The following is a 17,348-nucleotide window of genomic DNA, read 5'->3' as shown; positions in this document are numbered from 1 at the left end:
ATTTTAGTTTAGGGGTGTCAAACGATTAATCGCATCCAAATAAAAGTTTGTGTTTACATAATATATGTGTGTGTGCACTCTGTATAATTATATATATATATATATATATATATATATATATATATATATATATATATATATATATAAATACGCACACATGCATGTATATTTAAGAAAAAAAAAATTATTTATATATGAAATATTTATATTTATATATAATATAAATTATATATAAATATATACAGTATATTCATGAAAATATTTCTTTAATATATACTGTACAAGCATGTGTATGTATTTATATATATAAAATAATTATACACAGTGCACCCACATATATTTACTTTTATATATAACTTATATATAACTTATATAACATATATAACTTTTATTTTGGATGCGATTAATCGTGATTAATCGCGATTAATCGTTTGACAGCCCTATTTTATTTAATAAGCTTCCATATAAGAGACTTTCAAAAAAAAAAAAACTGAATGACCCCAAATGTTTAATTGGTAGTGTATTTTGTATTTACTTTGATATTTTATATTTTCTTAAAAAAATATATATCATTCATTTATCAACCCTCATATCTTTTGAAACATGAATGCTGTTTTTTTTCACCATAAAAAATATATAAACAACAGCATACAGATTGGAATGACATGAGAGTGAGTAAATAATGACATAATATTCATTTTCATTGAAGTATTAATCATTACACCATGTGCGAGAGTTTGGAAGATTACAGGCTAATCTAGAGCAGACATTTCTCATATAAATCATCATATTCACATCTTTCCCCACTAGACTCACAAATTTAGATCTGAAGACGTATGAAAAGACGCAAAGTTCAAAGTGAAATATGCTGTTTATGTCTTAGCATTACTAATTTACAACTTTCAGAGCTCATATAAAGTAGACTACAAACTAGCTATTACTGTAAATGGACCATGTACTACAAGCTCTATAATATTAATAAGCAAAGTTTTTGTCCTAATCAATAATGGCAAATGAAAATATGTGGCCAATTTTGAGAGCATAATCACTTACTGTACTTACATCCATCCTTATTCATAAAACATCAGCAGAACCAATTTCTGTAAATCACATGTAAGATCAATTCTATGATCTCATTCAGTTCAAGTTGATTTGACCAATCACTGAGTTGCACCCCCTGATTCACGTTCAGGTCGGATTGTTTAATTTCTACAATACATTCACTATGATAATGTGAACGTTTTAGCTGCCATTAATGTTTCTCTCTTATGAACAACTTGGCTGAGATGTGATGCTAGAAAATACAGAATCAGAGGTTTTTGTCTTGACTTGTTTGTAAATTACTATCTCCAAACACGTTTCTCGCACAAGTCCTGTGGTCTATCTGCAAACCACACTAAATGACAGTAGAGAGCTATTTAAATGTAGCAGCTCAACAACAATAACATAAACACAGAGACCTTGTTGACAGAGATTTCCTACCAATAAAACATCAATAATCGGGTTAAGCTATTTTTTTTTTGTTCATTGCCGCAAAATACGAAAACATTGATTTGGTTATAACTATGTCAAGCACTGCAAGTTCAGGAGTGACTATTATATTCTGTAAACACCTGAAACTATAAATTAGAGGATTCACTCAAACATTTATTATGTGCAGTGTGTATTTGGCGCCCCTTGAAGAAAAGGAAATTCAAGAAATAGTATAGTTGGTTTTGTTGACTGCAGTTTGTTTTCTATGCAGTAAAAATGGAAGGCTGGACACTGATGATATACTCCAAGCATCAACATAGTAACCATAAATGGATCGTTTAACATGCAGTTTCTTCCAGACTGTTTAAACCGAGATGGGCCAATCGCCAGAACAGCAGACGCAAGGAATGTACGAATGGAGACAGAAGTCTGAGCCAGCTTACTTCAGATCGGGATGGACTTCATCTTCACCATGTAAGTCAGTTCCTGTTTCTTCACATTGTCTTGTTTCCTTTGCCTCACCCTATGAAAGGAACAGTTAAGAGATCAATAAATTAATTGTCTTTGTTATAAAGCTGCAACCGATTTTTTTTTTAATGGATTTAGTTAAATTTAGTTAATATATAGATAAATGTAGCACAATTCTCACCATATAAGCATGATGATAGTTAATAACACAGCCACCATGACCCCTGCAAACAGCCCCAGCAAAACCAACAGACCGAGGCTTCCGTTCGAGTGTAATGAATCTAAGGAAAAAATAAAACAAAACACATGAACAAAAAAACAATAAACAACACATACAACAAAAAAACACACCACAAAACACACAAAATATACAATGAAACACAACACAGTCAAAAAACAACACACAGACATAACACAAAACCAAACACAACGCACAAAACACAAAGCACAAAAAAACACAAAACATAAAATAAAACGACACAAAACAAAGAAAAAGCAAAAAATACGCAAAACAAAATAGTTTTTTTTTGTTTTCACACAAAACGAAACACAAAAACGCATCACAAAACAAAAAAACAAACATAAGACAACAAAAAACATTAAACAAATGCAAAAAAAAAACATACAACAAAAAACACAATGCCCAAACAAAAAACAAACATACAACTAAAAACAAACAATAAAATAAAGCACAAAAAACCCACAAAACATAAAACGAAACAAAACACATCACACAAAACAAAAAACAAACACACAAAACAATACAAATTAAAAAAATAATAATAGTAATAATAATAATTAAGTGAAAAAGAAAATACATAAATATTAGTAAATAAGTGAAAAGAAAATAATTTTCTTTTTCACTTAATTATTATTTATTTATTTATTTATTTATTTATTTTTAATTTTTGGGTTTTAGTTGTACAAATGTAATACACAGTAACATTTAAAAAAAATACCAGCAAATGAATAAACATCAATGTTTATCTAGATTACAGTACATTTGTACAACTAATACCAAAAACGGAAATAAATAAATAATAGTAATTAAGTGAAAAAGATAATTTTCCTTTTTTGGTATTAGTTGTACAAATGTAATCTAGATAAACATTGTTCCCAGTAAATGTTAGTGTGTATTACATTTGTACAACTAATAATAAATAAATAAATAAAAATAAATAATAAATAAATAAATAAATAATAATTAAGTGAAAAAGAAAATTATTTTCTTTTTCACTTAATTATTATTATTTATTTATTTTTCAATTTGTATTGTTTTGTGTGTTTGTTTTTTGTTTTGTTTGTTGTGTTTTGTTTCGTTTTATGTTTTGCGTTTTTTTTGCGCTTTATTTTGTGTTTTGTCTTGTTTCATTTTATTTTTGTTTTTTGTTGTATGTTTGTTGTTTGTAATACAATTACACAGTAACATTTATGGGAAAAAAAAATACCAGCAAATCAATAAACATCAATATTTATTTAGATGAATATTGGTGTTTATTGATTTGCTGGTATTTTTTCCCGTAAATGTTACTGTGTATTACATTTGTACAACTAATACCAAAAAAAGAAAAAAATATTAATAAATAAATTATAATAATGATGATTTCCTCCTTTTTCTTAAAACGTGATTTCATTTTAATACATTTATTATTTGCCCTGCTGTCTACACCCCTAAACTACATTATTATATTGGCATTTTTAGCAAAAAGTTGGTTTGAGTATTTTTAGGTCAAATGTATTTACTTCCAGCCTTGAGCTGATAAATGTGACTCTTGCAATTGTACAGCATGTAAACATGCTAGATGAGTAGTTATAATTAAACAACCTGGAAACAGTTAGCTAATGAAGAGCCGAATGAGTCATGCTGGCGTCTGCCACGCATTACGGGAGCTTTGATTGGTCAAGGCCAGATGATGGGGGAAACTCCGCCCACCACAAACAAGACCAAACCATCTGGATAACATTTAGGGGGTGAAAAAAAAAAATCTGGCCAAGATCTCAAATACATCTGATACTTTGTTGATCTATACAATTCCATGCCAAGACTTCTCAGTTACTGAACAAAAAGATTATTTATTGCAAAATGCATTTTTAACAAAATAAATAAAACATATGGAGAATGAAACTGCAAAGCAAATACCTGGGGACTTGCCTGTTGTCCTCACAAGAGATGACAAATTGTCAAATGGATAGCTAAAATCTGGTTCCTCCGTTGGCTCTTCCCAAGGCTCTAAAATTGCAAAACAAATATAATTATATATATTTATACTACTTCTGAATTATTCATGACCAGCTCCCCTCAAAAGTCCTGTCAGAATATGTTTTCCTCAACCGTTTTCCACTGAGGATCCAACACTCATCATTTAAACTGCCTTCATACAGTGGACAGCACACACACGTTTACTGTCTGAGGACAAACAATATAATGCTGGTACTTTTGCATAGTACAGTAAGGCTGACACAGATAGACTGCTCCATTTCAACACACTGTGTTCTACACAGCAAACCACAAGACATGTTTCATCAGCAGATCTGCTGAACATCTAATATAATTATCATCCTTTATTAGATTGATCAGATATCTGCCTTCGAACACAGTCTATTATCCTGATGAATAGAAGTTGTGATATTATTTGATTTACACTATTATTACATTAGTTATGGGGAATATATGGTTTTGATTCATACCTACGCATTTTTTTTTTTGTTAATTCCACTGGGAAAAAAAAGAAGCAGCAAATTATACGGAAAATAACTACATGTTTTATAGTACTTTTCTGTTGTTTTTATTTATCTAAAACTGTTAAACATAGTGACTGATTTCACTAGACTAGTTTATTTTGAACATTATGGTGTGAAAAATTAAATATATAGAAATATTTGTAATTTGTGTGGGTGTGTGCGTGTGTGTGTGTGTGTGTGTGTGTACTGACCGATCCAGGGCCGGGCCTCCACCACATGGCTCCACTCACTCCATTGGCTGTGGTTGATCAGGGCGTCCTGAGCTCGGATCTGGATCTGATGAGAGTGACCCTCCAGAGCATCCATGATCTTTAGACTTGTGTTCTCCTCCGTCTCCAGCTGAGGGATGATACACATACTTAACAAAGGAGACTGAGTTCAATGACGCTTTAATGATGATCATAAAATTTAGTGACGAAATTATGTATATATATACTACCGTTCAAAATGTTCAGAAAACATCACTTAGTGTGATTTATAAGCTGTCTTCCTCATGGAGACCAAAACATTTTCCCACAAGGACAAGGTATTTAGGATATTGCCATATGTGTGGGGGCAATTTGTCCACATAATGTAGGATTTACCAGGACACACACACACAGGGATCTAAAGACAGCCAACATCTGGTTGTCTGATGAAAGGCCAAGCTGCCTGGTGAAAGCTGATAAGATCAGCCCATGACTGTGGGGCTCTGAGATATGAGAGCAGTGTGTGTGTGTGTGTGTGTGTCAGGATTGTCAGGCAGTTATATCTCCTGTTCTGATGTTCATTGTTACTGTATAGACCATTTTGCAAGATGTAAACAACACTGGTCCAGAAACACTTCTTGTTTTTAGTTTGTAACTGTTTGTAAAGAAAACATCTTAAAGATATTTGTTTAACTTTTTGATTCAGTTTTATCTGTGCTGTTGGTTTTATTTTATCCCAGCTTTTATGTAGCATTAAAAAACTGAAACAGGAAGTGCTTCTGGACCAGTGTTGTTTACATCTTGCAAAATGGTCTATAAGGTTCTTACCGTTGACCAGAAGCTGGAGCCGATCGGCCGGTAGTGCAGTTGGTATGTCAAGGGAAACATGCTATTAGTGGGCCAGGATGAAGGACCACTCCAGTGGACCAATAACTGTGTGGGCTGACCCTCCAAAGGAAGAACTTGAACATTCTCCGGAGGATCCGGTTTTACTAAAGTCACATAATAAAAGACATGAATTCTTATTAAGCAAAGCAGGACAAAAAAGATTGCGAAACCAAATGCTGCTCACTGATTACTCGTCGAGGCTGGAAAGAGGACATATGAATATGATAATAAAAACTTACAGAGTTCATGAACATCTATTTGGACAATGGTGGAGTTGGATCCCAGCGGGTTGATTTGGGTGATGTTTACCAGGACCTTCGAGTTGCTCCAGAACTGTGGGTCAGTAATGGTGCACTCGTTCACACCAATGTGCTTCTGCTCGCAGGGTTCGACCCCTCGGCCTTTAACACTGTATACAACAGCGGAAGAAACAGTGAAGGGAGTGAAGCTCAAAAGCTTGCATTTTTTTTTATCCAAAATACAGTAAAAACTGTAATATTGTAAAATACCATTAAAATTTAAAAGAACGGTTTTAGATGCTAATATTGTAAAATGTAATTTATTTCTTAATTTTCAGCATCTTTAATCCAGTCATCAGTGTCACATGATCTTTCAGAAATCATTATTTTATGATGATTTGATGCTCCAGAAAATGTTATTATTATCAATGTTGAAAACAGTTGAACTGCTTCATATATTAATAACATCGTTTTTTTTTTTTTCAGGATTCTTTGTAAAGTGGAAAGTTCTTTGAACAAGTTGCTAACTAAGCATATTAATTTCTTACTTTATATAGACTGTATCACTAAATAATATTTAATATAAATAATATATATATATATATATATATATATATATATATATATATATGAAGAGTTCAGATGCAAAAGCCTCTAAATGCAATTTGAAATTTTCTTCTAGAATGATCATTTTTATCAAGCTTATATATTCAAGTTTAGTAATTTCACTTAAATGACAATTAATAGGTAATCTTCATTGCAATTTGAGTGAAATTACTGAACTTAAACATACAAGCTTAATAAAAATGATCATTCTAGAAGAAAATTTCAAATGGCACTTAGAGGCTTTTGCATCTGAACTCTTCATATATATATATATATATATATATATATATATATATATAATAATTAATAATTCAATACACATTTATTTATCAAAAGTCCACATAACAATTTAGAGAGATCTTTTTTCAGAGAGAACTGACTAAGTTATGTATTTCAGAAATGTACATATACAAAATCACATTTAGTTTATTTTTTATTTATTTAAATAATGTAATAATTTAAGGCAGAAACAATGAGCTCATTAAAGTAATGAATACTTGTTTGTTAACAAATGATTGACAGAAATATGTGGCAATGGAGCATGTTTATATCTATATATATATATATATATATACTTATATTATCCTATATTATAGTTTTATACAGCCCAAGATGAGACTGCACCTGTAGGAGGTTCTGTAGATTGTGGGCAGGTGTGTTGTCTTAGTTTCTACCCAGGAGCAGTGGATTTTCATAAGATTCGGTACCTGACAAGAAACACTGACGAAATGAGGCGGATCTAAAAAGGAGAAGAAAACAAAAAATATCTCAAGGGATAAGTTTAGACACAATAAACTCTATCTGTGAACGCAATCCAAAACATCCAAACAGACAGAGACGACACAAGAGAGTGGTTTATAGGGCATGCGCTGCGTTCAAGGACATGAGAGTTTCTCACCCGTCCTAACAGAAAACTGTGGAGCTGTGATGAAGGGACTTCCTGTTAGCGGAAGAGCCTGAAGTTAAACAGAAAGGGCGTAGAACTGCACACTTTCTTTGGAAGCTCCAGGGGCACAGAGTGCTTCCGTTTTACTAGTACATTTCCTGGCTTTCCAAGGATTTGTCCTAGTACAAGCACTATTTCAGAGGCATCACGCAATCTCGAGACCTAGTTGTCACCGTACCATTCATTCTCGATATCAAATATGACCGTTTCAACACCACAGCAAAAATGAATGCTGCTGAATGCACTTTATTATTATTATAAGTGTTAAAGACTTACAATATATAACTATTCACAAATTAAAATAGTAGCATGTAACATCCAAGTTTTTTTTTTTTTTTTTTTAAATTAACAAATATAGTAAATAAATAGCTGTGGTTTTCTCTTAATTGATATAATATCTGCATCAACTTCAAATGTGTAATGAGTCTAGACCATGATTCAGAGTATATCAGATCTGTTATGTTTATGTTGCTACAAGACTTTTATTTTAGTAAGCCAACATCATTTTCAAAGGTGCCCTATAATGTGAAATTGAATTTATGTTGGCATAGTTAAACAACAAGAGTTCAGTACATGGACATGACATACAGTGAGTCTCAAACATCATTGTTTTCTCCTTCATACTTAAATCTCGTTTTTGAAAAACACCCCTGAAAAACAGGCGAATCTCCACATAATACCGATTCTGACGTAAAAGTCGGGATCATTAATATGTATGACCCAAATATTTGCATATCCCAGCCCATGTTCAGTGACAGACGAGACGGAGCTGCGCAGCCGAAGCATGGCCGTTGACCAGTGTTTGGATGTACACATGAACATATTTTTAGTTCCTTCATCCGAGCCTCTGAAGAAACAATGGGTTAATTTTATTTTCTCTGGATATTTCCAAACATTTCACCGACGACTGTTTCCTCAACTTCCCAACAGCTGGCCGAGCTAATGTGTTATTGATGTTCAAGTTCAGACAGGTAAAGTTAACGTTAATCTTTCACTCAGTTTATGCATCAGTTAGTCAAGCCAGGGACTTCACATCGTTTCTTTTAGTAGGATGAAAAAATAATAATAATTGTGAATAAATTGTATACAGAAAGCGATCAATATCTTTCCACACAGCGCGAGTTTATCTGGACACTTGCCAAACTCGTTATGAATTCAATGACGCACGTTACAATGCACAACGAAGCTCTTGCTGTATTTACATGATCGTGTCTGCATTAGTGAAAGCAGAGAAGGCAGAAATTGCGTTGCAATGATAAGATCTTCATCCTCGCGATCGACAGGCTGTCTGTCCTCTGCTTGCTCAATACTCAACACAGCAACATTTTATGTGACGGGAATAGATCTAAATGCTTCAAAAACATCTCACGATTCGTTAATCTCGATAGCTGTAATAGAAAAAAAACTATAATAGCTGGAGTAAAATTATTCGAAACAGTTTCACATGTAATACTTGGCTATTTTATATGCAAGCATGTCAGCCAATCACAGCAGAGGCCGGTTACACACAGCAGACACGCCCCTTCAAACAGAGTGTTCAGATCAGAGGCTAAAATCAGGCTAGGAAAAAATGCCTTTTATTTCTAAATTATGACTATTTTTGATCTAAAAACAACATACTAACATTATAAGGGCAACCCAGGAAGCATTATAAAATAATTAAAAAAAAAAAACGTTTTAGGGCACCTTTAAAGACTCTAAAGAATCAATGGGACTTAGTCAAGGTAGATGCCATATTTAATTGTACATGGATGAAAACGAAGATGTGATGTGATGTGAACGCTGTTGAAACGGTGTTAGGGTTAGGAAGGAATGTCCTGGGATCAGTACAAGTTAAGTTCAATCAAGAGCATTTTCAGAAGAATGTTGATTGACAGAGAAAATTTTTTAGATTTGTCCTAAAAGCATGGCTAGATGGATGGATAGATGGATGGATGGATGGATGGATGGATGGATGGGTGGATGGATGGGTGGATGAATGGATTATAGAGGATGATAGTTGGATGGATGGATGGATGGATGGATGGATGGATGGATGGATGGATGGATGGATGGGTGGATGGGTGGATAAATGGATGGGTGGATGAATGGTCCAACAAAAGATGCATTTTCAATGTTTGTTGGTTGAGCGTACACAACACAACCGGGCCCTTCACACATCACGTCACTACTAAATGAATTGTACATCCATCCCAAGTGGTCTAGTTTTGATTACCATTTAAATTAAATATGGCCCTGAGACAATTATTTAAACCCTTTTTCTCATATATTTTGTCAAATGATTCAAAACCTGAAACAAGGGACAATTGTGTCACTGAAGTTGACTTACGTCCCAGGCGTAGTTTGATGGACTGCAGTAAAGTTCCTCGTTCATCATGGCAGCTGTAGTTGCCTTCCATTGAGTGTGTGGTGTTGAGTAGTGCAAGCGAGCCCTCGTGTGTTTGCCACGTCGGTACTGAGCTCCCATTGAACCGCCATTCCACCGGAGACCTGCCGACCCCATCCAAAACTCAAAGTCAACATCTCAGTCAAGAACCTTCACCTAGTTTCCTTGCAAACCTGTTTTAATCAAAGATATACCTTCGACCAAATAACAGCTATCAACGCCAACTGGACCTACGTATCGCGTTACTCATTTGTGTGTCTTGCAAATCTTATTTTTGGCAGCCGTATTCTCTTGGATAGCATATTTTTTTGCCGAGAAATAGGATTTCTCAACAACTGCATTTATATGAAACATAAGGCTTGCCAAAATCTGAGGCTGGGGAATCAACCCCCCTCTAAATAGCCTCAATGTGTCCAAACCCTATAAGGACTGGCCCCATGCTCCTACAGAGGGAGGTTAAGCACACTATTATCACTCCTTACAGGAAAGCTTAGCTCTGGAAGTCTGATGGAGTTCTAGCAAAAACTTAATATAGACTGGAGTACGTACCCGCCATGTGAGCCTCCGCATGTGAGGGTGACCCTGGAGCCCAGTCCACCGAACTGGACGTCTGAAACTGAAAGCAGTAGACATGTGAGCTGTTCTATTCCAGAGCTGTCAAGTGATTATGTTATCAACAAGCCAATAGCACTGGGATTTTGGCAGAGCCAAGTGTGCCGCACACAGCTTGAAAAGTGAAGCCTAAACATTTTGATTGCCCCCTGGTGGCTGGCTGCAGAATAGGTCATAAACCCAATTACCAAAAAGCAATTACACTTTTTGTAATTTTGTAACAAAAAGATTGTTTTTAGGTCATTCACACTGAGGTTTTGTTCAAGCGTTCTTTTTTCCAATAAGTTGGAGTCTGCGCAAGTATAAGGGTCACCCCGGCTCTATATGACATCATTAAAAATGACTGTTTCAGGGATATTTTGGCTTCATTTTTCTACAGTGGAAGAAAATTGAGGCCCGCTGTCCGTCTTTTTTACAGTCTATGGTCGGAGCATTGGTGGTGTATGTTTTATTTACCAAAAAATCTTTTTTCGAATTTAACATGTTTACACATGCAATTGATTAAATGCTTAATTTTTTTTTTTCATTGTCTTTAAAACATTTATACATTTATTGAATCAACAAAATGTCATCATCGTGAAACGTTCGTCATTCTTAGACATTTTACTGTGAACGCCGAATGAGCCGTGCAGGACAGCAGCAAAAATGTAAGATTGTGTCCATAAAGTGGTGGGGTATGTTTATTTGATTTTTTTTTTTTTATTTGATTTGTTGCAGTCTATAGCAGGGGCGTAGCCAGTATTGGGCTAGGGCGACACTGGCCCGCCCAATACTCACTGGTTTGATAAAAATATTTTTTTTTTGTTTATTTTTTATTATTCAAATGCATTTAAGAAAATATATTAATTTATACCTGATTTATTTTTGACTGCTGTGTATGTTTAATTCATTTCCCGAATAAAATGGAACTGTCTAAGCAAGTTATAGAAAGCCTCCATCCAGAACGTTATTGGCTGCTATGGTTGCTGGAGGTTCCGATAGGAAAACTCTCAGCGGCTGTTTCCGAAATCTCCACTCAAACCAGACTTTTCAAAATGCATTCTGGGATACATTGAGTGGACTATTTAGGGTATAATAATCATCCCTATACATTCGGACAGCACTACAAAATGGCAAGCTCACTATATAGTCCACTATATAGTCCACATAGCAAACTGACATTGAATCACCGTGGAAACATGACATCGAAACAACGTTGATCTGACATTGTTTTGCTCATCGAATTAACGTTGAACCAATGTCAGACGCGTCATTCTTTCAAAACTAACGGAAAATCAACTTGAAATCAACGTTGTTTCAACGTCATGAAAGCAAACCAATTTTCGATTTTCATTTAGCTTTGAAGAATATGCCGCGTCTGACGTTGGTTCAACGTTAATTCGATGAGCAAAACAATGCCAGATCAACGTTGTTTCGATGTCATGAGAGACATTGTTTCCACGTTGATTCAATGTCAGTTTGCTGTCTGGGTAGTGGGAGATTTCTGACACAGCCAGCGGCACCGGCGCCACAATAATGGCTAAACAACTTTCTTTAATGTGCTATTTGGGAAAAGCAAGAGTTGAGGAAGTAGACGCACTACTGCCATCATCTACTGAGTGCACACAGGCCAGTTCTTCAGACTCATAAGAAGACTAGTCAGGTGCTGGTGGCCGCCGCTTCTTGCTCGCTCTCTCCCGGTCAGCCTGACGCGGGTTTACCCGCCGATCTAACTGCGATATTATTATTTTAACTTACTTTATTTTCGGGTGAACTGTCTTTGCACTGCTGACTAGCCTAAATAAAATAGACAAGCTATTGTCTACACACGTTTGTCCAGCCTTTATTGAGCTCTGTTGGTTGAACAAGATGGGTTGCCGAATATAAAGGTGTAACTGTTTTTGCAGTTTGTCTATTAATGTTTCTACTCTCTAAGGTTAATTATTATTGAAGTATTTTTTTTCTATGAAAAACTATAGGCCCACTCACATTTTCACTGGCCCACCCAAAATGCCACTGGTCTAAAGGGCCTTCTAACCAAAGAACAAGTAGTCAACATTTGAAGTGGATCAAAAAAAAAAAATTGTCCTAATAACTTTGATGAAAGGTTTTGATTCACTTCAAATGTTGACTACTGTATAACGATAACTATATTTGGGTCCACACCAACGAACGTCAACGGTCTGTTTTTCTAAGCTCGTGCTGCGGTTTAAGCGTACAACGTCAGTGGACATGTTTTTGCTGTTTTCGTTGCATTTACACAGCTTTAACCAGCAGATGTCCTCAGGACGCTGTGTTTTTTGAATGTAATCAAGATAATAATCTAACGGTAAATTAAGCTGACGTAGTCAATATATTTTTATTTTCTAAGCTAATTTTCTTGAAAAGTGGCTTGACTTTTCAAACAGTAATGGATTTTCCTGGACGTCGGCGATTAACTTTTCAGCAATGTCGTCTGCCATTTTAAACGCGACCTTAAACTAGAATAGATTCTGATTGGCTGTCAGTGTTTTATAGTTCAACAGCTGTGAAAAAAAAAAGTGATCCCAACGATATTGTTTCTCTATATAGTTATAGCTGTGGTGTGAACTCTGCAATATCGCGAACAATTTTAAGAACCCTATCTTTATCGCTATTGTTATCGTTCTTGGAGTGAACGGGCCTTAACAGTTGCTTCCCCCAAATCCCACTGCTTCATACGTTCTTCATAAAAAGCCTAGCAGAGATTATATAGAAAGAATCAAGGTGTTTATGTTACTGTGCTTTTCTGCCTAGTCAGAATTCAGTATTTATATCAGACATTTACTGCCAAGAGTTAAACAAAGAAAGGCAAACACACACGCGCACAGACACACACACACACTGTGAGTGGCGTCGTTCCAGTGGCCGGGGTTTTAACTGCGCTCAAGAAACGCTCGTGCTCAATGTCGGCTTTCAGGAAATATTGGCAAAAGCATAGTATTTGAAATCCCACCACATTTCTCAAATTTCTCCCTCTCTGGCCAGCTAAATAGCAGCCATAACACACATACACACACACGCAAGGAAGCCAGAGTGGCTAACATTAATTGAGCAATTCATATGTAAGGGAATAGAGACTGGGACTTTTAAACAAAGATTTTTATTGTTCTAAAAAAACAAGGCCTTAGCTATGTTCCTGGTATGGATTAAAATGACATTTTCACATGATGAATCTGTTTGCTATCTGGAATAGTCGTACAGTATAATTTCACCCTGCTTTGACTAAACGAAGACACGCTACAAAGACTTTTGACCAATTCCATATGCAGGAACACAAATCCAAATACTTGCAGCAACCAAATCCCAATGCGAATGTGACTAGCTATCAAATAAAAGCAATCCGTACCTTCATTGGTCCATATCTCTGATTTGACGTGGTCAGAGAAGAGGATGATGATTCCAGTGACTATTAGATCGCCAAGGCATGACACTAAACCGGGCATCTGTGAGAGAGCGAGAAAAAAAAAACAACAGTTAAAGGGAAGTTAATGGGTCTCATCCTGTGTAAAACGTCCACCTGCTTAGCAACCATCAAGGCTGTGAAACAACATAACAATTAAGCGCTCTAATTTAGAAATAGGCAAACAAGACACCATGGCAATACGTGCGTGAACATGTGATATTTCTGTATAAACAGCACAGAGAATCAACATCACTGCAAAGCGGTGTTGACAACTTGACATGATGGTCGATTTTAACAGTTTTTAGTGACTGCAGAATTCGGGGAAGTTATTTGCCCTAAGTACATTCGCAATAATTGACTGTTGAGGACATTCTGGGTTATGACGTCAAATGAAAAGTGCCCGTTATCTGAAATACGGCCCCAGGGAGCCTCGTATCAACAGACTGTAAACATTTTAAACAAATACTGTAACTGACAGGACACATCTGTCATGTATGCGGCGGGGATTTGCCTGGCAGGAATCGTTTTATGACAAACGGATACGGATGCATCTAAAGCGTAAAGGAAAAGCAAAGTAAATGGAGGAAATATCTTCACATTCCAAACGGAAGTGATAAACAAAAGCTATGACCGTTGTTAAACTTCAAGTTGTGCAAAAAACAAGTAGGCAGGATAAATAAGTAAATTAAATCATTAATTGAATAATTACATTTGAAATAATAACATTTATCTATTTAAAAAAAAAAAAAAGGTTATATAATGCGAAATGCTTTTAAAGATTTTTTTTTATTATTATTATTTTGGAGATTTTTTGTTGGAGTGATAATAATAGTAAAAAGTAAAAAATCCCATGCAGAAAATTTGCAGTTGGGTTTAAATTATCTTGCTTTGAGAATGTGGAATTTAACATCATACAAAATATTTAAGAGACCATCTAGCTCCATATTGGAACATCACAGTGAAATTGTACATTAATAGCAAATTAAACACACAAACAAAACAAAAATGGACGAAGAAATTTCCAATTTACTGAAAGTTACAATACACACGGAAATAAGTGCTGTGCCCTATTTGGATAGGGCTTTAGACAGAACATTAATTTGTTAATAAAATCACATTATCTTGACTCGCACATGTAAATAATGACTCATCAGACCGCTGTCAGTTTGGCAAACTAATGCTCTAAAACCGCAATGTGTGCTGATATCCACAGAAGAAAAACAAACAAAGACACCTTTAAACCACTGGGCTTCCCTGTAAGAACCATGGAACCAAATATATATATATATATATAAAATCCCTATTTTTTTGTTTTAAAGATATGCAAGCCAGCATTATCGAGAATGTCAGTTGCTTTACAAGAACCAAACAAACATACTTTCAGTTCATGACATAGTCTGGCCATTTTCCCCTTCTTGGGATTAGTCTTATATCAAATGATTGACGATAGAAATGTCACAAGAGAGTGCTCTTACTGAATACTAGCACACATTTCATGAATGATTCAATGACCATAATGAATCAGCCCTTTGAATAAATGACTCAATGACTCAACTTGTGAAGCAGCCAAAGAGATATAGTACAGTATAGTAATAAAATAAACTTCAGAAGATCTAAGAACTGGATTCACTGAAGTGTGTGGCATTTTATTTATTAGATATTCAAAGACTTGTTTAATTTACATCAGTCCGCATTCGCTGAATGACATAATGTCTTAGTTCAAGAATGAACACTTAACCAAATATTTAGCCCCTAGGCTTTGTCCTCATTATGATTATCATTGTCACCTTCTTGAGCATCATCATGGGATGTGCGTTTCTCAAAGCAGACGGGTCAGAGAAACGTTCAGGATTTTGTCATCATTCTTGGCAGCTGTAACCGAGTAGCCTGATTATAGAATATTATATATTGTAGTAATCAAGGAACACATATTTTAGTGAAAATGACACAATCCTCCAAAGTAAATCAGTTTTCAGAGAGGAAAAGTAAGACTAAAAACTCTCAGAGCAGTAAAAATATCCTTGATGGTCCAATATGGTTTAGCCATCATTATCTTACATCTCTTGGTAATTCAGAATATATGAATTTTCCTCAGTGCATCAGAAGAGATTGACTTCTCAAAACCGCAGGCTGAAGTTGTTCCCCATTAGTTTTATTCTAGTTTATAGCAGGACTGCACCAATCTACAATGTTTTTACCACACTGCTAATCTAAAACACAGGCTTGAAATAATCCTATTATGCTTTTCAGAATGTAATAATAATACCAGCCTATGGTCTTTATTGGATGAACGTGAACAACGTCTACTTTAAGCCTCAAACACTGTAGTTGTAGCTGAGACTGAAAGAGTTTGGTTCGTGTTGTTGTCATGTCTAGAAGACGCTGTTTTCTGTGCTACACAAGCAACTTCCAAAGGATGAGGACCCGTGGTAAAATGTATATGGTAAAACCTATGCCATGGTTACTGATTGTATCTCTGTGAACACAAGTGCTGAGGAAGATTGAATTTCAGAGCAAAGTAGACCAATCACACCAGACTGGGCCATCTGACCAATCAGAGCAAAGTAGACCAATCACAACAGACTGGGCCATCTAACCAATCAGAGCAGAGTAGACCAATCACACCAGACTGGGCCATCTGACCAATCAGAGCAAAGTAGACCAATCACAACAGACTGGGCCATCTAACCAATCAGAGCAGAGTAGACCAATCACAACAAACTGGGTCATCTGACCAATCAGAGCAGAGTAGACCAATAACAACAGACTGAATCATCCGACCAGTCAGAGCAGAGTAGACCAATCATAACAGACTAAATCTTCTAACCAATCAGAACAGAGTAGACAGTCCCTCCAGGATTTCACGATTTTTTTTTTGTGATTTTTGCGATCAAAATGACTGATTTTGTGGTGGTAATTTCCAAAAATTTGTGAAAAAATTAGCGATTTATATATAACATTTACCATAATAGTATTTAGTCCTTCCAGAAAAACGCTCAGTTTTTTTGTGATTGTTGCGGGCAAAAAATTGATTGATTACGCGGACCGTTTTCTTTAAAAATGCAATGGAATATGCGGGATATTTATGCAATTTTATGCGATGAAATTGCAGGAATTTGCAAAAATTGAGGGAACTTGCAAAAATTGCGGTTCGATGAAAAAGAGAAAAAAAGTGATTCCCCCAACATCCTGTTCTCACTAGGCTAATGTAAGAGTTATTTCTTATTACTTCCTTTGATAAGCAAGCATACTACATCATAGAAAGTGCTGGGAATATTTAATTTCTCATTGTTTTATTTCAGACTGTAACGAGTGTAAATAAAGTGTGGCCCCTTTAAGAGCTGCGCGCTCCGTGTTGAACTCTCTGCAGTGTTATATGTGCGCCTCGAACACCCCA

At 35.3% G+C, this 17,348-nt stretch overlaps 1 protein-coding gene across 2 annotated transcripts in view; it reads right to left on the bottom strand.

Annotated features, from left to right (window-relative positions):
* il11ra (interleukin 11 receptor subunit alpha) overlaps positions 1-17,348 on the bottom strand; it is a 39,868-nt gene that overhangs the window by 4,118 nt on the left and 18,402 nt on the right. Inside the window, exons 2-11 of one of the 2 annotated variants that reach the window (XM_039677537.2) lie at positions 13,895-13,991; positions 10,486-10,552; positions 9,880-10,040; positions 7,229-7,343; positions 5,999-6,168; positions 5,700-5,863; positions 4,875-5,022; positions 4,082-4,171; positions 2,123-2,222; positions 1,917-1,996 (exon numbers count right to left, since the gene is read on the bottom strand). In XM_039677537.2, the coding sequence (XP_039533471.2) occupies positions 1,918-1,996; positions 2,123-2,222; positions 4,082-4,171; positions 4,875-5,022; positions 5,700-5,863; positions 5,999-6,168; positions 7,229-7,343; positions 9,880-10,040; positions 10,486-10,552; positions 13,895-13,991 (1,191 nt within the window). In that variant the 3' untranslated portion in view covers position 1,917. The remainder of the gene's footprint in view (positions 1-1,916; positions 1,997-2,122; positions 2,223-4,081; positions 4,172-4,874; positions 5,023-5,699; positions 5,864-5,998; positions 6,169-7,228; positions 7,344-9,879; positions 10,041-10,485; positions 10,553-13,894; positions 13,992-17,348) is intronic. The other variant, XM_039677539.2, reaches the window with a different exon arrangement.

The sequence above is a fragment of the Pimephales promelas genome, chromosome 23, assembly GCF_988280905.1.
Source record: "Pimephales promelas chromosome 23, fPimPro1.hap1.1, whole genome shotgun sequence".
NCBI classification, from domain to species: Eukaryota; Metazoa; Chordata; class Actinopteri; order Cypriniformes; family Leuciscidae; genus Pimephales; species Pimephales promelas.
The sequence above is the reverse complement of the archived record's forward strand: the minus strand, read 5'-3'. Positions and strand labels throughout refer to the sequence as shown.